The sequence below is a fragment of the Podarcis raffonei genome, chromosome 11, assembly GCF_027172205.1.
Source record: "Podarcis raffonei isolate rPodRaf1 chromosome 11, rPodRaf1.pri, whole genome shotgun sequence".
Taxonomy (NCBI): Eukaryota; Metazoa; Chordata; class Lepidosauria; order Squamata; family Lacertidae; genus Podarcis; species Podarcis raffonei.
In genome coordinates, this window is record NC_070612.1 from 16,156,018 (window position 1) to 16,183,039 (window position 27,022).

The 27,022-nt window shown below is 42.1% G+C and overlaps 1 protein-coding gene and 1 long non-coding RNA gene across 2 annotated transcripts; both read right to left on the reverse strand.

The window, feature by feature from the left end:
• Positions 1-374: 374 nt before the first annotated feature.
• Positions 375-1,782, reverse strand: LOC128423389 (uncharacterized). Its single transcript, XR_008332744.1, has 2 exons — positions 785-1,782; positions 375-427 (listed from the first exon to the last, which is right to left on the reverse strand). It is a non-coding gene; the product is annotated as an uncharacterized LOC128423389 (long non-coding RNA).
• A 3,975-nt stretch (positions 1,783-5,757) lies between these two features.
• GOLPH3 (golgi phosphoprotein 3) lies at positions 5,758-26,429 on the reverse strand. Its single transcript, XM_053408475.1, has 4 exons — positions 25,904-26,429; positions 16,203-16,334; positions 13,133-13,247; positions 5,758-7,787 (listed from the first exon to the last, which is right to left on the reverse strand). Exons 1-4 carry the CDS (start codon positions 26,147-26,149, stop codon positions 7,363-7,365), a joined length of 918 nt encoding a protein of 305 aa, XP_053264450.1. The 5' UTR covers positions 26,150-26,429; the 3' UTR covers positions 5,758-7,362.
• Positions 26,430-27,022: the final 593 nt, after the last annotated feature.

Sequence of the window (27,022 nt, forward strand, 5' to 3'; positions counted from 1 at the left end):
AAAACCCGCGAAGTGTATTATTTTGCTTCTGCTAATCAGGAGACGGGCCAAGGACCAACATAAGAGAGACACCACTCTTGAACACGGGCACCACTCGGAGGTTTCTGAGGTATCGCCAAATGTTTTCCAAGTTTTTTCTCTACTCCCATAAGGACTAGAAACTTGGTGCCTTCCCCTCTCTCCCCTCAAACTTGTTTTTCTTGCTAGGTACAAAAATTGACACAGAATACACAGAATCACCTGCTATTGCAAGGACCTTCTGCATGCAAAGCAGACACCCTACCAGGGTGCTAAAGCTGTTTTTTAAAGGCCTGGTGTGATAGTCTGTGCTATGCATCTATCTCATGTCCTACTAGACTCATTTGTGGTTACCCAAGAGGTGGGTACAGCCAGCACTAAACTAGTCCACAGGTAAGACTATAAATGGCTAACTAGTCATGACGTGGGTGGTGCTGTGGGTTAAACCACAGAGCCTAGGACTTGCCGATCAGAAGGTCGGCAGTTCGAATCCCCGCGACCAGGTGGGATCCCATTGCTCGGTCCCTGCTCCTGCCAACCTAGCAGTTCAAAAGCACGTCAAAGTGCAAGTAGATAAATAGGTACTGCTCCGGCAGGAAGGTAAACGGCGTTTCTGTGCGCTGCTCTGGTTCGCCAGAAGCAGCTTATTCATGCTGGCCACATGCCCCGGAAGCTGTATGCCGGCTCCCTCGGCCAATAAAGCGAGATGAGCGCCGCAACCCCAGAGTCAGCCACGACTTGACCTAACGGTCAGGGGTCCCTTTACCTTTTTAGTCATGATAGTCATATGCCTTCTTCAGGATCAGAGGCAGCATGCCTTACACTACAGGTTGCTGAGAAGGCAATATTACCTCATTCGACTGCTGAGCTTCCCAAGAGGCATCTGGTTGGCCACTGTGGAAAAGAGGATGCTGAACTACAAAGGCCATTTCTTATGTTCTGATGTGTCCCTTGCTTCCTTGCTAGACCCCAAGGAGAAGAGACATGTTAACTATTAGTCACTTGCTCACATTTGTGAAAGAGCAAATGGCAATACGTGTGGGAGATCCCTCTGTTTTTCTGCAATTTAAACACAATGCAAAGTATTTCAAGTAGCAGAGCTGGGAAATACCTCTGTCAGCCTGATTTCTTGGAGAGCTGGTGCCCATCAGGGCAGTCAGTACTGGGCTGGAGAGAACTGCCAAAGTTTTGAAATTCTGAAATTGGTGACATACAGTACTCATTTCCTCCTGACTGTAGTATCCCATGGAAAGGGGTAGGTACAAAACAACAACAACAGAGACATTCAAACCACCTCCTGTAGACAACGGGACATTATTGCATCTGCAGACCTCTAAGTTTAGCTCTAACCTCCTGAGAAAAAAGGTGCATAATCTCTTATTCAGTGACCTACATTGTAGTGGGTTTCCAAGCTTTAATCTATTCAGTGAGCAGGTGTCTGAAGGGGGGGGGGGGCGACACTGAATGTTCATCAGGCAATAAACCTCAAACGCTGCAAATTTGTGCAATATGCAGAATCCAGTTTGGGCATATAAAATATAGTATAAAAATGTAAGTCAATTCTATCCTTAAGCCTTAGCACAAGAGACAAGGGTTTCCTATCACAGCAATTGTCACAATATTCCCATGAATGGGGTCATTGTTAGAGAAAACACACCAAGACTGAGAGATTGCAAGTGGTCAAGGCCTTCCATCTAGTTAATTCATAAATTTAGAAAGTTGAGGTAATCCTAATTTGTTTTAGTATTTTAACTTCTGTATGTTTCCTCAGTTATATTGTTTTATCGTTTTGCAAATCGCTTTGAGGTTTTTCACATTGTTGCTGTTGTCATTCATCTAAAAAAATACCAGAGCAGACAGGTGGACCTGCAAATCAGCCCTCAATACTCTGGCTGCTAAATCCCCATCAATTTACTGCTGAGGAGCCAACATGGTGCCTTCCAGATGTTGAGACTACAACCCCCATCATGCCAGCTGAGGCCAATGGAATTCAACATGAGGCAGGAATCATGTTGACTACTCTTGCTTTACTGTATCGTATGGGTTGGGATAATGATCAGCGCTGAAAGACTTAAGTCAGGCTCATTAATATTTTTGTTTGTTATGAATTAAAGACATACTCTCGATTAATTGGCACTTATTAAATTTTAAAACACAACCTTAAGCATGTGAAATATTTTGAACACATTCTGTAATTGTCAAACATTATTATTAAATCGATAGGGTCTTTATCTGCTCCCCACCTCCCTTGGAAGGGCAACAGTGATTGCCTCTAGAAAATGATTAGGGTAAATTTATGCCAGAGTTATGTGGCATTTAGAAAGATAATTATGGATGATCCATCTGATCACCCTATTTGAGGAATTGATTAAAAAGTTCTTCAACTGGTGCAACATTTACTTTTAAGGTAGTCCTCTTTTTCTGAATTAAAACTAAAGGCACCTTAATTTTTCTTTTACTCAGGGTTTGTTAAGAGCAAGAATCCCTACTCACATTCAGAGTAGCCTGCCTCTGTTTCTCTGCAAGAGCTGATACGCTGGGTTTACTTCTTCTGAGTGCAAGCAAATTATGCTATATGTAGGCAGGCAAATCATACCTGATGTTGTATTAACAGTTCCCAGCAGAGCCATATAGGAAAGAGGCAATGCCAGAACAATGTATCATACAGAGGCAAAGCAGGCAACCAACTCTGGGGTCTTGGAAGCTCACAGGAGTCTTTTACTATTCAAATTTATTAGGGCAGCGTATTACAAATGCTTAAACCCTAAACACTGCGACCAGGTTATCCAAGGAACTGCCTGCACTTATACCTATCTTCCCATTGTACTTGAGGTCTAGCTATGGTACACCAGTAGGGCTGGGCAATATATCAATATATCATTCAAAACCGGTTTGAAGTCCATATTATGTTATTGGTTTCTTAATATTTGACCGGGCAATATATTGAAAATCATGATGTGTTCGTGTGTGCGCACACTATGCAAAAATAAAGGTGTTATTTCAAACATTGTGATATTGTGATGTTTAGCGGTGATATTACCGTATCACTCAGCCCTATCTACCAGTGAAAGCTGTTAGGTTGGCGAGTACTGGGGCAGGGACCTTTTTGTGAAGACTGTTTACCCAGTATCTCTGGAATGCCACCCCTAAATAAAATCATATCAATCTCTGGGCAGAGCACAAGAATTCGCTTAAAATACAAACCCTCAATTTTTAAAAATTCTAGTCTGTATTTATGCTTACTTATTAATACATGAAAACTTTCAAGTGTTCAAAGTGCTTCACATATATCATCTAGTTTACTGAGCTGCTGCCTCCACCTACAGCATATGCATGAATCATGTGGATCACCCTGCAAGCATCTTCTGTGATTCTACGTTTTGCTTGTAGCACAAACTGCATAGCTTTCATAGGTGGTGGGTGGGTTAGGAATGGTTGTTATGTGAACCAAGTGGCCAGGACAATTAGGTATATGGTTCATTTCAACTCTGATCTTTTCCCTCTCACTAACTTTACCAAGGAACAGATTAAAAAACGAAACACAAAGGGGAAAATATAGCAAGGTGTCACTCCTCCGGCTGTGATTTATTCATAGTGAAATGGTCTCCCAGAAAAGAAAATGTGCTACCCTCCCAGGCTCCATTTGCACCTAGCTTACCATCAGGCATGTGATGAATGCAGGGAGCGATGCTTATTCTAGCAGATGTGATAAAGGCCAGGGCTTTCTGGTGCCTGACATTTTGCAAGACTATGTGGGAAAACAACCCCATGGGCAGTCTCAATAAGGATAATGTTGTCAACACTTACTATCAGGACTTTTCCCCGCCATCACGCCTTGGCACATTTCCTGAAATCTTTAAGTACCCTTGGCACTTAAAGAGAAAGGCGTTTCAAAGATTTTGGCGGCGTTCCTGGACTCCAAAGACAGTGCAATGAAGAATGTAGAGCAGAACTCAAAACCTGCCAATCGCAGTAATGCCAAGCACTTATCACACACTTCTAAACTTTCATCCATAGTACTGACCTCAGTCTGAAAAACCACAAAAAGCAGAAACTCCCATAAACTATACTTAGCTTTCCCAAATGAACTGTTTCTCTTAAGGCTTGCTTCAGCTATGTCAGCATTCATAAGCAATTGGTTATTTCATCGCCATCTTATAATGAATTTCAGAATGTGAACTCTGCCATGAGACCTAGTGTCTAACTCAGATGAATGTAACTGTAAGAAAACAGATTTCTGGCCCACGTGGTTGGAAAGAGAAGCTTTAGAAAGCTAACAGTATGCCTCCTAAGTGTTGCAACGCTAGGAATCAGCACACAACTTCCAGAAGCCACAGTGTACAACTTTCCCTGCCAGTATTCCATGTGATTTGTATTTTCTTCTACTCCAGCATTCCACTAACATAGTGGTTCACACATTTTTGTGGCTGCCAAACCAGGATTTGAAGCTACAATGCAACATTGAGTTGCAAACCAATTTGGGCAAATTATGGTTTTACATTAAATCCCAAACAACCCAGAGTTTCAGAGGCATGTAGCACCTGAATATTAGGTAAGGTAAGACAAGAGAGGTGGAAAACTGCACAAATCATGTTTTATCTGTTTGGAACATATATCATTATTTGGATAGTTAGTATAGTTTCTTTATCATTTGGATTACGTCTGAAACAATACTTTGTCCTAACTGACTCTCCATAAATCTTGTTATCAAAAATGTGAACTCAAAGGCATTGTGTGTCTAGTTCTGCCAGAGATGAGTTCGTTCGTTCATTCGTGTGTGTGTGTTTAAATCATTTAGGTTTAGATACCCACAATACACAAAGATGTCAAATCTGTAACCCCACTTCCACAGATATCTCACAAAATTTGTACAATGGAAAGAAGGGCTGGGGGAAAATCCTAGATATGATTGTGACCTAATCCCTCTCAAGAGGGCGGGGAGGGAAGATACTTTTCTTCTTCTTCTCATGTCCCAGTATCTGCAGAAGCAAAAGAAACTTTATTATGTGCCAGTCACAAGATCACTCCAGATCTTTCTTTCGATATTGCTAAACTATAGAGGGCTGAAAAAAATCTCAGAATAGAGAGCAAACTTTTGCCTTCATTTTCATCTCTAGTTTGGACTGCTAGGCTTTGGAGTTCCCTAACCTATTGGTATTGGGGAACTTCAACATCCATGCTGATGCCACCCCCTCCTCACAGGCTCTGGACCTGGTGTCCTCCATGGCAACACTAGGGCTATCCCAGTTTGTTTTGGGCCCCACACATCAAGCAGGCCCCACACTGGATTTGATCTTTGGAGCAGGTATAGATGTGATCATGTCCTCCCTTGTAGAGGTGCCATGGTCTGATCACTACGAAAGCTCATACAAGCAGACATGAGCATCACACTACTTACAGGCTTTCCTGGTAGTGAGAAAATCTGTCCTCAAGTGTACTACAGTCAGACCTCTTGTTACGTTTGCTTCATAATACATTTTTTCAGGTTGCGTCCCGTGGCGACCCGGAAAGGGTTACTTCCGGGTTTTGCCACTCACGCATGTGCACAAAATGACACCACACGCAGGCGCAGAAGACGCGGGTTGTGTTCCTTTCAGGTTGCGAACAGGACTCCGGAATGGATCCCATTCGCAACCTGAGGTACCACTGTAATCAGAATTCACAGTTACATCATACATCACGGTGCTTTTCACAATTAGGAACACAAAATGCAAAATTACATGCTTGCTCTGTTTCAGGCACTTTCAAGATAATCGTTTATTTACTGTAGGTAAAAAGCTAGTATACAGATTGGGGGTCCCTTTAAATTTCAACTACAGTTAAACGCCATCTAGTAATTTCTGCTTTCAATGTTAACCAAAAATTTCTACATACCTGCTCCACTATTAGTGTGTTCTGTTATCCAAAACAAAAAGGTCAGTCTTTTATTTGTTCAATGCATAATATTTACATTGTGAATGGAGCTAGAACAAGCAATGGTAAAGAGGTAATAAACTTTAAAAAGCCAGTTTATATATTTTACAATAATGTGCTAATCAGCATAATTGTATATAAAAATTAAAACATAGTAGAGCTTCCTACTACAGAAGTCGTAATTGGTTGAACTGTAGTAATTACCTACTAACAATTTACATGCAACACTTGTTAAGATTGACAACTGATTTTTGTTTAAGTGTTAAGTTGATTAATGGCATGAGACACAATTTTAACTTGTGTACAAACAGAAATTGAAGTCTGCAACCAAGAACTGTACTCATCACAAGCCTCTTCCAAAAAAAAGGGGGGGGAATGATAAAATGTTCTCATCATACAACAAATGTTATCAAGGCAACATACAAGAAGAATGTACCTGGATGGCACAAACTCCATAGAAGGAAAGGTCAGGCACGCACACATGCACACCTTTTTTTTATAGGAGGCCCATCGTTCTACCAAGAGGCAGTGGCTGAAAGCAAATGATAGAAAGCCAGATGCACAACTAATTCAGATTTGGAAATTTACTAAAATGTGCTTAAGTGTTAATATACAATTCTATATACAGACCACACTGGAATGTATCCCACCCCTTTGCAAAACAACCAGACTTTTTGATACTAGCCTTAGGATTCAGTTATTTTTAAAGTAAACAAACAAAAACTCAATAAAGAGTTACATGAACAGCAAAATGCACGAGATGGCTGAACTATTTATTGAGTCGATCTGGGGATATTTCTGCTTTAGAAATTGTTTGAGCACTTCCACATGTATGTCTAGGAAGAAAGGGGCAATCTACTAGGTTTTGTTGTGGCACCAATCACCACTCCATTTCAGCAGGATTCTGTGCGAGGTTCCAAAATAACCCTCAGTGATTTAACGGAACCTGTTCAACTGCACTCGAAAAGGCTCACTTTGGGTGCTTCCAACATGCCTTCGTGATTTTAGCCACAGATAAAATGCTGCACTTTGCTGAGGCAGATGATACACTTGGATCTACTTGAAACCAGATGCTTGATTCCCTCCTGGAAGTGCTTTCTGCGTGAAACCATCCCAGTGGAAGAAAGAGGGGTACAATAAAAACCCAGACACAGTAACTTAGATCAGATACGAAACAGAATGTCAATGTGGCCGTCAAGCATGTTGAAGAACAGGAAGCTCTCTTGAACCAGCAGAATCCTGTAGTAGACACACACACACACGGAGAAACAGAACACACCACCTACCGTTCCCATGAACGAAAGCTTGAACAAGAGCTGATTTTCATCATATGAAGAGAGGTACAAGATGACAGAAAACATGAATCGTCAATAGAAGATAAACTGATTGACATGAAATGGGGAAAAGAACACTTGAGCAGTCTGATTGCAGTTATTTTGTGAAGGCTGCTACTACAGCCCACAGGACCTCATTTGTGTTGGCCTTCATACATTCAACTTCAGGGTCTAAATCCAGGAGCTGCCGCACTCTCTTTGTGGCTAGGTCATACTGCTCATCCAAAAGGGGGGCAAAAGCGTTCTCAAGGACATCTGAAGCATGGGCTAAGTAAATGAGAGCCAGCAAGCGCTTGTCCATGCGGTGGGGGTCATTCACCCATCTGTCAAGAACAGCTTCTTGAACTTTCTTGATGAGGCGCTGCTTAATGTTGTTGTTGGTGAGAGGGTGTGTGGTCATGTCAAAGAGGAGAAAGTTCTGTTTCTCTGTAGTCAAAACCCCCTTTTCCACCAGGTTTTTGGCTAATCGTTCACGTACGTTTCGTAACTGGTAGTGCAATTTTAATGGATTCCATGTCTCACCTAAAATAAGGCAAAAGAACAAACAAGCCCCTGAATGTTTTGCTGGTATTCTGTTGGTTAGCAAGGGTAAACGAGACAAAACAGGACACAGTAGCACAGCACAGAGGCAAAAATGCAGTATTAATTGTCACGTTAGGTATAGAAAGAATGCTTCACTTAATGACCAGCTGCAAAGATGATTCACAGAGCAGCTTGCAAATAGTACTTTGGTTGAGGAGTTCCATGCTTGCAAACTAGCTAACAAGGAATGACTCCCTAAACTATTCCCCAAATAAACCTCAAAAATTTCCCAGTGGATGAAATAATTTTTCCAGAAATTTGTCACCTATTTTAATGTCAATAAAAACTTTCTGCACAAGGCAGTCAATTTGTACCAAGTCTGCTTACAGTGAGCTGTGTTGAGACAAATATGGTGGCCATCTAAAGGGGGGTGGGGATCAAAGCTACTATTTGGAATATTCACCAAATACTAAAAAAGGTTTATTATGAAGATCGAAGAAAACTGTGAAAGGCAGTTGCCTGTTTATCAAAACTAGAATGAAAAACAAAATGGAAAAACAACAGTCTCCTATCATTCTAAATACTTGCTAGCTTCTGAAATAAACTGGTATCTGTCTTATTGGAGTGCATTGAGGATAGACTGTTCATTTCAATTATATTCTGAAGGGTATTCTATGCATGTATGGGGTGTTAAAGGTAAAGGTACCCCTGCCCGTACGGGCCAGTCTTGACAGACTCTGGGGTTGTGCGCCCATCTCACTCAAGAGGCCGGGGGCCAGCGCTGTCCGGAGACACTTCCGGGTCACGTAGCCAGCGTGACAAAGCTGCATCTGGCGAGCCAGCGCAGCACACGGAACGCCGTTTACCTTCCCGCTGGTAAGCGGTCCCTATTTATCTACTTGCACCCGAGGGTGCTTTCGAACTGCTAGGTTGGCAGGCGCTGGGACCGAGCAGCGGGAGCGCACCCCGCTGCGGGGATTCGAACCGCCGACCCTAGGCGCTGAGGCTTTTACCCACAGCGCCACCCGCTGTTAAGGGATGGCTAATACCTCTGCTGGAGGATGCACCACGCTCCTTTTGGGGCAGTTTGTCTACCTCTGCTTCCCATTCCGTACTCTGCTCTCAACCTCCTAGAAGTTGACAGCATGCAACAGTGGCCACACCCCGAGAAACCAGGTCAAGGTAGTCGATGGGTCTCAAACCCTTGGTGAGCTAGGGACTTCCCCTGCATGTGAAGATATGCTTCAGTAGATTGAACAGATGAGACCAACAGTGGGTCCAACGGTCAAGAAGGCAGTAGGGCTGGGCAATATCTGATAAAAACACCATACTATATCACCAGCTAAATATCATATTTTGATATATCACAATATATATCTACAGCGGTGTACATATCTACAGTGGCAGAGGTCCCGCTGTACCTCCCTGCGGCAGTGGAGGGTGTGCTGCCCTTCCCTGCAGCAGCAGGGCCTTGCCACACCTCCCTGCGGCGACAGAGAGTCCCGCCATACCTCCCCGTGGTGGCGGAGGGTGTGCCACACTTCCCAGCAGCAGCTGAGGGCCTTGACAAGGCTCCCTGTGGTGGTGGAGGGAGGGAGAGAGCAAAGCTGGAGACACCATGCCTGCAAATTTTTTGCAGAGTATCTGGAAAGTATCCTTCAGCTGAACTACCCTCTGGTAAGCTGTTCCTTTTGTTCACCGGGTATATAGTCTTGTTGAAAAACTTATCACAATGTTATTTTATAACAGGTATTCAATGTTATGGTGATTTATTGCACAGCCCTAAAAGGCATTTACTGCACATGCTGTAGAGGGAGCTGAGGAACAGATGGGGCTGGGAGAAGGAAAACTCTGATCTTAAACCTTCACTGTCTTGCAACTATACTCATTCATGAAAAGGGCTTCAGAAGTAAACCCCAAAGAAAAATCCGTACTTGCTGCCTTGCAGGATGTCTTCAAGAGAAGAAAAGGCTACAAAATAAACCCTTTACAAATCTGGAGTGAGTCCCTAAGACAGCTGGGGGCGCCTTGTGTGCTCCCTTCCAGCAACTTCTGCAGTCAAGCTGGTGCCAAACATATTGCTCTGTTTTCCTTTGGACCACATCAGTAAGGGCAAGAGGGAGTCTTGCCATCTGGGGAGCCCAGGACCTCGATACACATTGCCCAGGCTTGTGTCCAGGAGAAGTTATTTTGGTACTGGCTAATGCAACAGAAACAATGCAGGAGGCAGCAGTTACGAGTTACCAATCTCTGCACCCACAGCAGGTGCTGTGATTCTCCAATGGTTTGTCTTCACCCCCAGAGGCGAACTCCATTGTCTATCGAGGTAAAAGGGTGCCAACAATAAAATTTCATTTCTATTAAGTGACACTACCTGCACCTGCTAAAAGAGACACTATAGAAAAAGTCACCGACCAAATGAAAACCTCCAGCCAAATTAGTCTCATGAACAAAACATTTCTAAAATGCCCCCCAATATACTGTGTGCTATAAGAGAAAACATAGGGCATGCATTGGCTCAAGGTGTTGTGAACCCTAAGACAAGCAATGAAGGAAATGCATATTTGCTCCAGCAAAAATAAAGTGAACTTTTAAAATAGATTGTTTTTTATCCATTTTGATTTTCCACAGTAGCTTGGCGCCACCTTGTGACCAAACCTCCTAACTACAAGGAACTCTGAACAAGCAATTCAGAAAACTATTTTGCATTCAGAAATTGTAACTCTTCAGAAATTTGTGTAAATGTTTTACAGGACTCACTTTCTTATGATATGCAGAAGCGATGGTACATAAAGCTATCAGGATATTTTATCAAATATTATATTAGTTTGCTTTAAGACTGAACACGTTTAGCCAACATGTCACCCCTGTTAGCAGTACCAGGACCCCGTGGAATATGAGGGGTGGTGGCAAACTGAGAAGACTTTCTCTGTGATGGAATGTCTCCCCCGCCAGCTGCTCCTGTATGAGGTATAGTGCAATATGCTTTCTGTCAGCTGGTTAAAGCACACCTCAATGCCTTTGGGGATGATGGACTGAGATTAAGTGAATGTTGTCCTTTCTACTGTATTCTTAGTGCTGTTACAGTTTTAATTAAAGTTCTTTTATATTGTAATATTTTTTTTGTAACCCATTCCGGGACCGTTGGCAAATGATGGGCTATAAATAAATAACATTCTGCAAAAGCAGAATTCATTATGAAAGGCCATTATTGCCCACTGCAAGTACCAGTCCCACCCCGAGGCTGAAGTCTGCTGACGTTGCTGGCCCAAGAGGGTCAAACCATGTCAGAAAGCAGATGGACTTTGAAAAGGAAACCAACCCAAGAAGTTGCTGCCAGCGTGCTGATGCTAGGAAGGAACAACATGCAACTGAATGAGAGTCCAAGTTTAGTTCCTATGAAGGCGGTAAGCCCATACCTGGTCTGTACCACTTCAGACTGTGGGTATGGCTACTCTATACCTATACATAAATCAATTCCTGCTCACAGAAAGATAGCATTTCGGGGGGGGGGGGGAGACTGGGCTAGAATCCTTCCCCCTGATATTCTACATTTATACATGGAGTGGATTGCAGGGAGAACATTCAATCATGAAATCCCTAACCACTGTCTAAAGTGGTACAGACCAAAATTTATTTCTTCTTTGAGTGAGAACTTCAGTAGGAATTAGGGTGACATTTCCATTTGCAGAAATGCTTCTAGCATAATGATTTGGGGGTTTGTCACACACAAAGGAATGCAAGTATGGAAATATAATTCAAAATTCTGCACAAAAGCATTGCAGGTTTTAAAACTAAAAGCACAACACACCCACAGAGTACATTTGGAAATGTATAGAGCCTAGTGTTCAGTAGAAACCAGCAGGGAACTGCAAATGGTTTCCAGGAGTCAGGGGTAGGGGACCTTGTACCAATCCCTGCCTCTCTTTCTGTTCCCAGGCAGCTTCTCTGCCCCACCCCCACCCCAAATTCCCACACAAACATCAGTGCCTCATCTTCTTTTCTGGCTCTCTTCCATTCACATCTCCAAATACTCTAATTTTGGAACCAGAATTGCGCAAAGTGCATAAAAATAGGGTTTTCCCCTAAGTGCTTACTAGCATTCTCTCACTGATCTCAACTAAACTATTTTGCTAGTATCATTGACAATTGTATTAACCCCATTTTATGGTTGGAAGGGCGGAGGAAGCAAATTATTTACAAATTACCTTCTGCACATATATCTCAAGATGATATACAAAATAAAATAAAAGTACCTATAACAGTTAAAACCAGACAAAATACCATATTTTTTCATCTATAAGACACTCCCCATGTATAAGATGCCCCCTATTTTGGGGGACTCAGATTTAAGAAAATGGGAGGAGATTGCCCAGAGTATAAGACACCCCCTAATTTTTGACAGTATTGTTTAGGGGATAAAACCTAGTCTTATACACAGAAAAATACGGTAACTGCTAGACAACAGTATGACTGAATTCGTATTTCAACAAGAGGCTCATTCAGTGCTCACCTCACCTCTCTGAATGACTATTACAATGTCAGCTGCACTGCTAAAATTACCTAATTTAAGAAATGAACTTCAAGAACAGAATCTGATTTTCTTGAAAGCCGTAAACATTGCCTCTGCCAGAAAAGCTCCAGGTTTCTCTCATTTTCATTAGTCTCTCTGTTCTTCCTCTCTACTGCTGAACAGCCAAAGCAGGAGGGAACACAGGAATGTGTCACTGAGATATAAATATGCAATCCTAAACTCATTCTCCAGGGAGTAAGCCCCAATGAATTCACTGGAACTAACTTGACTACATGAACATTACTACTAATCAACATGCTGCAGACATAGGATATTTAATGAAGATGGAAGAATATTAGTATAAAAAGAACGAAGAGTGGGAAATAAGAGCCAAGTACATACATACCGTGATCTAGGTAGTCAAAATACAAAAGGCGCAATTCACCTGACTAAACTTGTGTGTTAAGATTTCATGAAGTAATTAACACTGACCAAATCTCCCACACCCTCCCACTGCTGAATCTAAACCTGGTGATCCTGTATGCTGCTTAACAGCAGCTTAATTCTACTCCAGAGATAGCGAGAACATTAACTATTTCCTTCCACCATTCCAACACTGCCATCCCCAAATTTATTCGACGGAACACTGGTGTTTAAATTTGATCTTCACAGCATCCAAAGTTGTTACTCATAATTTGGACAGAAGGCATCACTTGATAAGGAACTTATCAAGCCCTATGCTTGAAAACTCGCTCCTTAAAACCAGTGATGCATGGCAGCCCAAAAGTTTGTTAAACATTAAAAAATGTTAATTTCCAAAGATTTATCTTACCACTAAGCAGCTCTATCCAGTTCTGCACTGTTTCAGGAGGCTGTGTCTCCTTAATGTGCTTCAGAGCTTCATCAAGTAGAACATCCCCTGTAGGAGCATCTGATTTGCAGATCACCTGATAGGAAATATAAGAGTTCACTCCATCACCTCAAACTTTTGCTTTTAACTCTTTAAGCACCAAGTGGAGAAAAAGTGTCTCTCAGTACTACTTTTTTATATCTTGAGGCCCAGTGTTGGAATATTCCCACTTCTTGTAGCAATGTCATTGTTTTTGGGAAACCAAACCAAGTATCTTGCTTTTGAAAAGGAAAACATCTGAATCCATGGGAAGGCAATGCTCCATATATACCACCCCATTCAAGTCAACCAAGAAATAAAAGTCCCAAACCATTCCCTCTAGGTACATTAGCATCCTTTTTTATTTAGACAAATAGTTACTTCATGAAAAACACATTATATTAATAGCATACTACTTTCTGTTGCAACCTGAAACCACAGTATACAGGGCATATGGAGTCACATTTACCTCAAAAAATGCCCAGAAAAAATAAATACAGAGGGATAAGAGAGCTCTCCAATTTAAGCACCAAAACTCCCAAAGCTGCTGCAGAGGAAAAAACAGTGCCAATGGAGAGACATAAGAGAACTACACACAATATCCAGGCAACAAATGAAAAACCAACAGAATAGATTCATTGTATTTTTACTGTTATTTTTATTCATAATTAGAATGCTCTGAGCTAGGATTATCAACCTGTGTAAGTTACCACTGTCACCCTTTTTCACCATAATGTTCTAGTTCCCTAAAAGGCCGTAGGTGATGCAGATATGAACCCATATCACCTCCCTTGTCTGGAGGAAAATAATAATCTCCCTGCCACTCTAAAATCCCTTGCATACGGACAGCAAACAAAGTTATGGAGGTTTGTCTGGAATGTCTTCTGTTCCCTGACCCCCTGTACATAATACTTAAGAGAGGACAATCTGTCAATAAACAATAATCCATTCCTAAACATATGCTTTGTGGTCATAGAGATAATTAGCACGCTTCACAGAAGCAATAATTCCAATAAAAGCCACATTAAATGTCTGTTAAAAATTTTTTTGATGATTAAATAATTCCTTTAACAGACATTTTATTTGACAACAATCAAGCTCACTATAAATTTATATTATGGAGGACAGCAACAAAAAATGCCAAAATACTAAATTTAATAGATGTCATTATTTGGAGCCTAGAAATGCTAATTCTCTCATTAGATCTGTGCTCTCACTGCTTGAGCTCCAATTCTTCTGGGAAAGCCAGTATCTGGCTATTAAGGCCTGGCTAATGAATGTTTATTAAGTCCTTCACAACACTGAGGGAAATTTATACCATCAGATGGAAGAACACATCAGCCAGAATGCAGAGAATAAAAGCCAGTCAGAGGTTCAATAGAAACTTGGTTACTAAAGAATGGCCTAAGCATAAAACGTAGGAGGATAATCCAACTAAAACATGCTCAGTGCAGAACCATTGAAATCTGTGAACGTTAATTGTCCATTGATTTCATCGGCGTTGGATGCCACCCAAACTCTTGTAGTACCAGCTTTAATATACCTAGATACATATTATTTATTTGGTATATGTGGTCCAATAATATGCACTTTGCTACTATGTATGAGCAACTCCACTGATTAGCACAAAATTAAAATATGATGGCTGAAGCTTTTTAAAAAGCATAATACATCATTTTAAGCAAATGTCTTCTCTTCATGGTGACCCCAATTTAGTACAAGGTTATGGCATGTTAGTACTTATTTTGGAAAAAGCTTTCAGTACCTACAAACAATAAAAAATAATTTGGAAACCTAACAAGAACACCCCCCCCCCAATTTACATGGGGGTTATGTTCTGAGGCACCACATGCATACGTGATATTGCGTATAATTGAGGCACCCATTGGAAAAGCCTGCAAACACCCTCTAAACACCCTAGAAAAACCCTTTAAAAAACCAGCACATGGCTGGTGACCTTGGCAGTTGCAGGTGTGATCGCAGACGCTGCTGCCCAGATCTTGATGGCATGGATGCTGGACACATTCCTGCCAAACTTGTGTGCCACAGCACACACACCCATGCCTTCTTGTATACAGTCCAGCACTTTCAGTTTTTGCTCTAGTGTGGAACCAGTCATTGCTTCTTGGGTTTTGGGTTTGTCAGCACCTGAGAAGGGTGATGATGCCTCAAAACACCTCTCCCCAAAAGCTCAAAAAAATCCTGACTTTAAAAAGCTCTCCCCAAACCCAAAAAAGATCTATTTTTTTTTTAAAAAAAAACTAAAATACATTCACCAGACATTCCTCCTCCTAAAACTCCTCCAAAGTTTGTGACAATTGCTCTCTCACAAACTCTTTCCTTAAACTCCAACTTGCCACAATTATGGCCAATAAATAACATAGCTTTTAGGTCTGACTCTTCTTAAAATCACCTATGTAAAATATTCTAGAAATAGTCAAGCAAGCTATTATATAACCATGGTATTTCAAGGAACATTCCTGCATTTCTGGCACACCAAAGAATCTTGGAAGCTCTATGGGGAAGGGAGCAGATCCATTTCAAGATAATCATAACTAAATGCAGCTGAACATAAGCAGCAACTGTCTACTTACACAAAGACGCAATTCTTAACAGCGAGGTAGTGTGGAAACCTTTCAAAACATGCTTTTTAAAAAAGGTGAGCAAAAGATAATATTGACAGGGCAGGCTGCGCATACAACAGCATTTTTTCATCACAAGATCCCCTCAGAAAAAATAAATTGCCTTCACGTAATGCCAACAAAATCAACCGCAAAGAGCAACATAGACTGATTCATCTCCATAGTAGGCCCTGGATTCAGCAAATTGCATAAGCACTACATGTTTAATATTAGATATGTGGCTTAAGGAACTTAAAATCGATTAGATACAAGCGTTCTTGCCATCTCTTTACAAATACTGAAATGAGTATGTAAAAGGTTGGTACAGTTTGAAGAATTGTATGGGATATAATTTTTAAGACCTACATGTCATTTTACCCTCCGATTCTTACCTTTCTAGTTAACAAACTTTTGCGTCTCATTCCAAATGCCTCCAGCTGAAGACGCCCTCTCAGTGCTAATTCAATTAACATGCAGCCACGCAGCCCAGAGGAAATGCAGTCATTCCAAAATGATGTATAACCCTGATGGGAAAGAAGTCTCTGTAAGTTTTCTTTTATCCATGTAATAATAAATAATATTCATTATAACACTTTCAGACAAAAAGAAGAAATCTGCCCTCTTCACATGCTCCAAAGTAGCTAAAGAATTTAAGAATAAACTAAATACTGAAGAACATATCCAAGCTTTCCCCCCCTTTTTTTTTACTTCTAAAGTATAGTGATAAAAGCTTTCTAACAAGCTTTCATGAAATGTGATTCATCGTTACAGAGATTTTGAACTTTACTCCAAAATGTTAAAATATTGATTTCTTTCAATTTAGGCAGTCTAGTTTGAATGAAGTGGGTCTATTTTTCTAAGAGCTGGAAAACAGACTTTTATTTTCAGTTCACATGTAATTCCAAGTCAAACCATGGCTTAGCCCTGTGAAGCGTGGCAGTAGGAGTGCAGCGGCTGAAAGATTTGCTCCAAGAATCCATACTTTTGTTTCTTTGTGCTAAGTCATGTGCTAAGTCATGGTTTGTGCTAAGTCATGGTTTGGCTGAGAGTTACATGTGACCTGAACCAGACATCTCAAAATATACTTGTTTCAAATGGTTCATTTTACCAGGCTTAGGATTATGCATTGCAGGGGGTTGGACTAGATGACCATTGGGGACCCTTCCTAATCTACAATTCTATGGTACTATGGTAAATAGTTGCAGGAATCACAAGTTCAGTAAAAACAAAGAAGCTTTGAAACAGGTATACTTCTTGCTTCACCAGAATTTGCAGTTAAAGCCACAAAACTTCACATGCTGAAATACTTTATTCTGGTTGAAGGAAACTTAAACCAATAAAATAAACACTATTCAAACTAGCTCTAACATTATCCTTACAATACTGGCCAAGGAATTTTTAACACATCTTTTCCTCTTTCCACAAAATAACATTTTATCATTTCAAAATGCCTGCTTTTCAAACCAAAGCATTAAAATACTCTGGAAGCAGTGTGTGTACACCTTCAAATATGCTGTCAAAATAAAAGAGAATTTTCCCAACATATTGTAGATGTGAAAGCTTTTGAATTTCACTGGGGCTGTTCAGTACCCTCGACTGCCTTTTTTGTGAATGGAATGTGTTCTTGAATTGTGATGCCTCTTGCTTGTCTGAATGGGTGTGTGTGTGTGTGTGTGTGTGTGTGTGTGAGAGAGAGAGAGAGAGAGAGAGAGAGAGAGAGAGAGAAAACAGACTTTTGTATGGCTGGGATGTATGTAGCCTATTGGAGAAAGCTAAGAGCCACATCTATGCTTCATTCAACTTTGCCTCTATCCCAGCCATCCCACTCCAGATTTACCTTGTAGTCCAAAGAAAGATTTTGCAAACTATTGTGGTTTTTAAAATGTTTATTAGTTCATTATTTACAAATTCAGTCTACCTGCTAGGTTATTTTTTATTGATGATACGTACAGCACAGCATCCTCAGGCAGCAAGCACAGCATAAATTTCTAATTACAACAAAAAGCTGAATCTTTTACCTAAATTCACAGGCACAACAAACGTCTATGCTCAATTAAGACTCTGCACATCTGCCTCTAAATTAAGACAGGTCAGAAAGCTCTATGCTGGAAGTTTAAAACAAAGAAAGATGTTTATACCTAAAGTATAGGCAATCATAATGACAAAAACTCAAGTATTAATGAAAAAGTTCCTGTTAAGTCACAGTAGAATCCAACGTAATGCTAAGACAATTACAGTGGTACCTTGGGTTACATACGCTTCAGGTTACATACGCTTCAGGTTACAGACTCCGCTAACCCAGAAATATTACCTCGGGTTAAGAATTTTGCTTCAGGATGAGAACAGAAATCGTGCTCCGGCAGTGCGGCAGCAGCAGGAGGCCCCATTTGCTAAAGTGGTGCTTCAGGTTAAGAACAGTTTCAGGTTAAGAACGGACCTCCGGAACGAATTAAGTACGTAACCAGAGGTACCACTGTATCTCATCAATGTAAGGATTTCTGCTTGTATAACTACCCCGTGTGCACCCTAAATCTGTTCTGGGGGCTCCCGTAACCCTCCACAGAAGAGGTGCTAAGGGAGATTATTTCCTACTGATTTTACAATACAAAACTGCAGTGTGAACTGAGAGGCATATACTTGTACAAGCTCCGCAAATTTTGGAATATGGACTAAAAGAAAGTGTGCATTTAGTAAGCAATCCTAAACTACCTGGGAGAACAGCTGAGAGGCTATCAGATGTTGTGGACCACCACTTTCACCAACACAGAGAGAGGTCTGCAGGCAGTGTTCAAAACTCCCATTGTTCTAGGTGCATTTTTAGACAGACAATTTCATTAGTGTGAGCAGTTTCTGAGCTCTGGGCGCAGTACCGCAATTAAGATTTCAGCTTAAAACTGCAGTGTGGAAGGAAAGGAGGACCTTTTTCCGCCTCCCCACTTCCAGCTACTCTCTGAAGACTGGAGAAGAGGCCCTCTTAAGAATATTATGGGGGTAGGCAGGGGAAATACTAGACCATGTGAAAAATGAACTTATTTTAGCTGCAGTTCATTCATTTTCAGCTTTGTATTGTTATGAAAAAAGTGTGCCTATATATTCCGTTGTTGCATCCATAACCTAGGTTTAAGGTGCCCTTTAGCGCCTAGCTTTCATCTCTCTGTTTCTGACACTGTCTGCAGACGCTCTGCCAGGTCAGCCACTGTCGCTATAAAGCAGTGCTGCACATACGACTGACCTCAAAATGGGGCATTCCAGTGTGAGGTGTCAGGGAAGGCCTTGGATCCACTGAATCCAAAGTCCCCTCATTGCCCAGACACAACCCTGGAGCTGCTTATCTCTCTCACTAAAGTCACTGTAGTTGTTATCTCTCTCACTAAAGTCAATGGTGGAGCGGGAAGGAGAATTTTTAAAGAGCCATGACAGGGGGTGAAATCCATCCTCCATCTTCTGCCCTGACTGGCATGAGCTATCAGGGCGGCTATTAGGAAGTGGTGGCTTCTTTGCCACAGAATCTTCTCACCACCTTAGGACTGTCTTAACTAGGAGAATTCAGTATGTTAGGAATGAAATCGCAACCAACAGAATTACATGAACTGCAAAATTAGCTGCCTGCAAAATTAGCTGCCTGCATCATAGTCTTAATTTTCATGAAGACAACCTAAAAATGATGAGAAAGGAAATGTCATAGCCCAGGAAGCAAGCAAAATAAAAGTGAATCTTAATCTGAGGAACAAACAGTCACCAACTCAAATATTTCAGTTTAAATACTTCTGTTTGTTGGAGGAACTTTTGAGCTATCGCTGAGTGACCACTTAGTAATTATATGTATGCCATCATGAGTTTCATGGTGGAAGAAAGTTGATATAATGTAAGAAAATAAATATAAATATTTATACAGCACACTAAATTAACAGTGTACTTTGGTTTTGTTTATTAAATGTAGGACAATGCATGCGCTAAGGCTACAACCTGATGCACTTACTGAGCTCACTGGAGTTCATTTTTGCCACAAATGCCTGGTTCACACATCACACTAACCCAAACCATTACTTAGCACAAACATGCAAGCACTCAGGCTTCCAGGAAGGATAACACAGATGCTTTGCTTCTCCCCAATCATTTTGCCACTGTACTATGCTAAGTTACAGTATAGTTTAGTGTGTCATCCGAACCTGGGTTTGTGGTTTAGCTCTCTTGACTTACCATGAGTCATAAACTAAGAACACACTGATTACACAGCTACACAGACATGCTTCATGAGCAAAAATAAGGCAAATACAAATTATGGAAGCAAAGTGTATCTGAGTAACAAGTTGAAGAACAACTTTCGAGCTCCCAACTTGAGTCAAAACTACACTAAATTTATTCAAATACAAAAACTTCTCTCACACACACACAATCATGATTTTTCTTCCCTCAGACCTCCCACTGTCCTATCTATTCAGCACTTTGCTGTGAAAATAATATCCCTCTTCCCTCACTCTTGAGATGCAATTCCTCTTCTCCACTGGCTTCCTGTCCAAATCACAGGTGCTTTACAAGCTCCTTCAAAACCCTTCATGCCCCCACTCTGCCCATCCTTATCTCTGTGTGTTTATTTCCCAACACATCCCTGCCTGTGACCTTCGCTCACCCAGATTTACCTCCCTCAGCATCCAAAGGTCTCCTGCTCCCTGAAATGACTCTGTCCAGTTTTCTTTGCTGCCTCTTGTCTCAAACTGCCTTCCAGAAAGAATGTCTCTGTGCAGCCACCTTTATCTCCTTTAAATCCTTCTCCAAAACTCATCATTTCTAGGAAGCCTTTAGATAAGCGCATTAAGATCAACAATGAAACTCAGTTAGTTTTTGCTATGACCTGATGCTTATTGGTATGTGGCAACACAGAGGTAAACATTTTCACTTCAGGCACCAGTATTGTAGAATGAGCTCCCTGCTGAAAAACAAAAGGCCCCATCAGTATTGGCATTCCACGGAGTACTGAAGACACACTTGTTTAAACAAGCATTCCTCTGATCTCCTTACTTGAACCTCCGGCTTTAACTGTTTTAATTTTTGTTTTAACTCTTTGAAGGACTTATTTTAGTGTACATTTAAATTGTGGGTGTTTATTTTACTGTTTTGATAAAAATATTTTATTGTGTATTTTATTTATGTGTACAGATATTTTTTACTTGTAATCTGCCTAGAAGCCACTTTGACAATTAAGCAATATATAATTTATCATGGTCACACACACACACCCTTGCCCCAGTCCTGGATGCCCTACTATAACAAAGCCAAAGCATGTGTAACTAAAGTAATCATGTATTATTCCTCTATTGTATCCTGTCTATACTTCCTGTAGTAAGCCCATTGGGGTAAGGAAGGACCAGTCACAATTATTTTGTATGCATACAGATAGCACTATAAATAATAAGTTAGCAACCCCCACCACCCTGCGATATTGTAGCATTTGTCCCTCTTTCAGCTGAAAGCAGAGTGTTATCTAAGAACCACCTTACTCTGAGGGAAGCGGATACAGTGGTACCTTGGGATGCAAACGGGATCCGTTCTGGAGCCCCATTCGCATCCTGAATGGAACATAAGATGCGACGGCGCGTCTGTGCGTGCCGCGTTTTGTTGCTTCCACGCATGACATCATTTTGAGCGTCTGCACATGCGCAAGCAGCGAAACCCGGAAGTAACACGCTCCATTACTTCCGGGTTGCCGCAGAGCGCAACCCAAAAGCGCTCAACCTGAAGCACATTCAACCCGAGGTATGACTGTATGTAGTTTTCAGAAAGACACCCCCCAACTTGTTTTATCCATTTTATTAGTTTTAATCCAACACCCACAAATTTGGTGTTTGAAGAACACATTATCTGGATGCAAAGTAGTAGTACTCCTCCTGTCATCTTTGGGACAGTGTCCTTCTTACAAAAGTTGTGCTACTTTCTTCTCCAAAACAATTCTCTCCCCATACCATTATAACAAGAACAAGCAAAATATTTTGCTTTATATATTTTCACTGTTCATTCTTTTGACAATGGAAGCCGAATAAAAAGGTTGTGTATAATAGCAAGAAGAGCAATGCAATTCTTTCATACCCTTGATGAGTCAATGAATGATGAGTCTATGAATCTGATCTTATGCTATGGTTTACACAGTAGTTGCTGCAGTTAAGAGATACTGCAAAGATGTATTTCTTGCTGGAAAGAGGAAAAACTGGTTCAGTCTTCATGGGGTCAGTGTAGACTAACACATGATAGCAGATTACAATGACCAGGAGCTGCAAAAGGTTTCCTCCTGCTGCTCAGCAGCAGAAGAAATATATGGTTGTGACCTGTAAGGAAATCTTTGCATTGCTAAGAGATGGCTAAGCTGTAACTTTCTGTATTCCAGGGAAATTCACCTCCACACCAAGTCTCTGTGTCTAAGGTTTTGTGCGCATTATTCATCATCAGCTTTGTTAAAGCTTTGCTTTCAACAATAAACAAATTAAACAATATATACAATATATACCAGAAATATAATAGTATCCTTGATGTTATAAATGCATTTGTGTTAGTCAAGTCAGTTTTACTTTTAATAGAGATACTAACAAAACAGAAGGCTTTCTTACTTTTACTTTGCTTTGACATTCCTTAGGGTCATTTTATTCCCGCAAGAAGGGCTTGCTTCTTGTCATTAATATACTGTTCGCTATTGGTACAGCTGCAACATTTAGCCAAGTGTTAATGAACCAAAGGGTTCGTATGTGAGCAGCAGAAAAGAATTACATACCCTTCACTGTGCATCTCTCATGCGCTCTTAAAAATGCCATCAGTTTCCTGCAAACTGTAAATTCACTTTCACTAGGATAAGGACCTGATGCCTACAAAGTGCCACAACTGGTGTGTCATTGTACCATCTTTTAAGAAATAATAGACTAGCAGTTCTTCAAAGATGATGGAAAGCTTGCCTTCAAAAATCCCCATGGTGTTACTGGACTTTATCCAACATAAGTTAGTATTACAAGCCTACAGTACATAAGTCAGACGAGGGACTGTGATATCCCACTGCTGAAGACGCAACTCATTGGAGATTATTTAGTTCATATAATTTGGAAGAGCTTCATTTCAATCACAATATGGCATGGGGAAGGCCTAAAGAATGTGCTTGGCTCAAGCTGTAGGTTTATCTTTGTTTAGCTCATACAGTATTGGGCTATTTACCTATGATTTAGGCCATATATATTAGGAGTGAGGAGCTTAGGGCAGCTGAAAGATGGTTAATAGAAGGTTGCCTCTTAGCCATGAAGCTTAAAGGGCCTAGTTCAGCAGAAGACCTACATATTGTGTCTATATCTCTTAAGTCTCACTTTTTAACACTCTCTCTCTGAACACACCCCTTTGTGGCCTCCCTCAATTAAAAGAAATCTGAAAAAACAGAAGATTAATACATTGCATAAGACATTATAGAAACAAATAAAAATGAATTTATAAATCTCAAGATGCTATGGGTGCCTTATATGAACTGTACACATATGCATGCAGTGTCAAAATGGTGTGCAAATAAGTAATAACTAATGACAATAAAGCTTGACTTTATATCGCAAACTAAGTACAGTATTTGTTCCAAAATTTGGAAGCAACCACAAAGGACTGACAACTATTATCTGAAATTCATCAGAACAAACAGTACTTTTGAGGACTGGACTAAAATCATTATTGTTAACTGAAACTCAGAATACATCAACCAACCACAACAATCTTGCTTATTAGAGAAGTTTGCAATGGCTGGATCCAGTCATCAAATTATGCTTTGACAACTGGAAACACCTCCTTGGCTTGCATATGCCTCCCTCCCACAGTTTAGATAACCCAACCTAAAAACTCTAAACTAAACTCTAATGAGCCTGTAACATGTTTTTCATTATAACTTAATAAAAACTACAGCAGAAATCCCCAAAAGCCTGGAGATGAAGTATAGGGTAATGTACAGCAGCCAAGCTACAAGTGGATGACTTTTCCAAAGATTAAAGAACTCTGGGAAAGAGTGCATCTGAGCATGATCCTTTATGTAAGCCCATGCAAATACACTGTGGGGTCAAAATAGAAGCCAACAACTATCATGAAAAAGGCAGTAAGTTTTATTCTACACATTAAAAAAAATACCCATGCATTTGATAAAAGCATTCCCTTTCTTGGCCAAATGTACCCATAACATCAACCAGAGCTCCATTACTTTGCAAAATTCTGAAATAGCACCTTACAATCTGCAGCAAAGGTTTACAAACTTTTCCTCTATTAGGTATCCTAAAGAGAGTATCTTGCTCAAGATAGTACTACACTCACTAATAAGCCTTAGCATGTCAACCAACCCATTCTGCCTATCCAAGTTTGTTTCTTAAATGATGTAAAATGTTTATAAGCATACCCTGTGAGTCATGTGTTTTTCTGGAAAAGAAGTACATTTTAACTTTGCAAAAGGTGTTTTTTAAAATTCCTAAATAGCCATATGAACTGCAGCTGGAACACTACAGTCATACCTCTTGTTACGTTCGGTTCAGGTTACGTTCTTTCAGGATACGCCCTGTGGCGACCCAGAAGTAATTCTGGGTTACTTCTGGGTTAATTCTGGGTTTCGTCGCCCGCGCATGCTCAACATGACGCCACACGCATGTGCAGAAGTGGTGAATTGCAACCCGCGCATGCACTGGTTGCATTCTGCTCATGTTGCGAACGGGGCTCCGGAACGGATCCCATTCACAACCAGAGGTACCAATGTATAAGAAATTCTCAGACGACTGTTATGGCCCAGTTGTTTCAATTTACTGCACTAGCAAGTAGGTGCTTAGAATGCAGCATACCAACTAAGCCAGTACACGGTTCCAAAACATAAATGTTCAAAAACCCCAGCTATTAACAGTATTCCCGTCTGAGAAAGTCCAACTACATGCTCCTAAGAAACTTGATACCCCTAAGCCAACTTCTACTGAGGGGTTTCAATGCAACTTTGCTGTTTCTCCTGCCCCATTAAGCCCTTCTGTCAAATCCAAAAGCTTTTCACCACAACATCCTCCTCCAAGTTTTGCTGACACCACCACCTTCCCTAACCCCTCGTTACATCTAATCTTAAAACCGTTAGCTGCCTCAGTTTCAGTCATACCTGATAAGTTATAGTGGAAACACTTAGCATAAAACTATGAGCACTCAACTAGCATGTCCCAGTACATAAATTGGGTAGAAGGCGGTGGCTGATGCCCACTTTCAAATTCTATTCCATCTTCATATCCTGTTCTTCTCGCAAGATTCTTATTCTTCTTCTGTATTTCTCATATCTGATTTATTGCCATATACAGTGGTACCTCGGGTTAAGTACTTAATTCGTTCCGGAGGTCTGTTCTTAACCTGAAACTGTTCTTAACCTGAAGCACCACTTTAGCTAATGGGGCCTCCTGCTGCTGCCGCGCCGCCGGAACACAATTTCTGTTCTCATCCTGAAGCAAAGTTCTTAACCTGAAACACTATTTCTGGGTTAGCGGAGTGTGTACCACTAAAGCGTATGTAAACCGAGGTGCCACTGTACAGTATTGCAGTTTGAGAATTGGACTGAAAGCTGCAGTGGGGGACGAGGTGGGAGGAAGGGGTTGCCTTGCAGGCAACATGGCATGCTGGGGAGTCTGTGTCTTATACTTCCCTGCCAGCTTTCTGGCATTATTTTTTTTTAACTTCCATTCTGACACTTGTGTCTCGTTCGTTTTAATTTGTTTTTAGGGTGGCCCTGAAAGGCAGCATGCAAAGCCCTGGGCACAACCACTTTTGTTTGTGTGTGTCAAGAGACGCCCGCCTACCTTAACCCCTAATCACATACACTACACAACACAACACAACCAGACAGCCAAGGGGCCCCTCCCCCTCAGACATCCACCAACCCCCGTAGCAACCTCCAGGCCCCTCGACCGACACCACCCCTCACTTTGGCCTCACAATCCCGCCCCCCAGCCCCACATACACAAGGGCAACCCGGGGGGGAGGCCTTTCATGTCCCCTCCTCACCTCACAGACACCCCACCCCACCTTCCCGGGCCCACCCCGCCACCTTCCCCCGCTCGCCGGGCTGCGGGCCCCGCACCTCTCGGTCCTTGAGGCCCAGCAGCAGCACTTCCTCCATGAGCGTGAGGCGCGTTTCCTTGGAGTCGCCCTTCTCGTCGTCGCCCTGCTCGTCCCGCCGGCCTTCTTCCTCCGCGCCTCCTCCGCCACCCCCGCCGCCGCCGCCGCCGCCCCCGGACGCCCGCTCTTTGTCGGCCGCGGCGGCGCTGCGAGAGGCCTCGGTCCGGCGCTGCACTAGGCCCGAGTTTCGCTGGGTCAGGGAAGTCATGGCGGCGGCGGGGGGCCCCGGGAGGACCCTGCTGGAAAGGCTGGGGCTGCGGCCTCCCTGCCGCTCTCGCTCGCTCTCTCCGCTTCCCCCACTCCGGGCGGGAGCTGGGGCGGCCCGAAGCCCTCAGGGAGGGGAAAGGGAGGGAAGGGAGCGGGGGAGAAGGAGCTGGGCCAGCCTGGCTCCCCCTGCGGCACCAGCGGCGGCGGCGGCAGGAGCACCTTCTCCTCCAATATGGCGGCGCGGGCTGACGCGCCAGCAGCTATAGCGGCGGCGGAGGATGTGGCAGGAGGAGGAGGAGGAGGAGGAGGAGGAAGACTCTGGAGGCGCCGGAAAGAGAAAGATGGGGGGCGGGGGCGGAGAGGAAGTTAAGACGGTCAGTCAGTCGGCGGCTCAGAGGCGGCGGACGTAAACTCTGAGGTAAACTCTGCCCCGCGCTAGCCCTCAGGAAGGGGGAGCGTGTTTTTGTTTCTGTATCATCTGTTGGAGTCGCTTTTTAAAACTTTTTTTTATGGTGAGGAGCACCTTGTGAAGGAAAGCGAATATGCAGTATACTTTTTTTTTTTTTGGACGAACGTGAACACACACACATGCCCAGGACATTTCGGCACCTGAGGCAGACCCCAAAATGGCGCCCCCATTACCTCACCCCAGGTGAGGGAAGATCTGCATCAGGGGTCAGCAACCTTTCTCAGCCGTGGGCCGGTCCACCGTCCCTCACACCACACGGTGGGCCGGACTATATTTTGAAGAAAAAAATGAACGAATTCCTATGCCCCACAAATAACTCAGAGATGCATTTTAAATAAAAGCATACATTCTAATGTAAAAACACCAGGCAGGTGCCACAAATAACCGAGAGATGCATTTTAAATA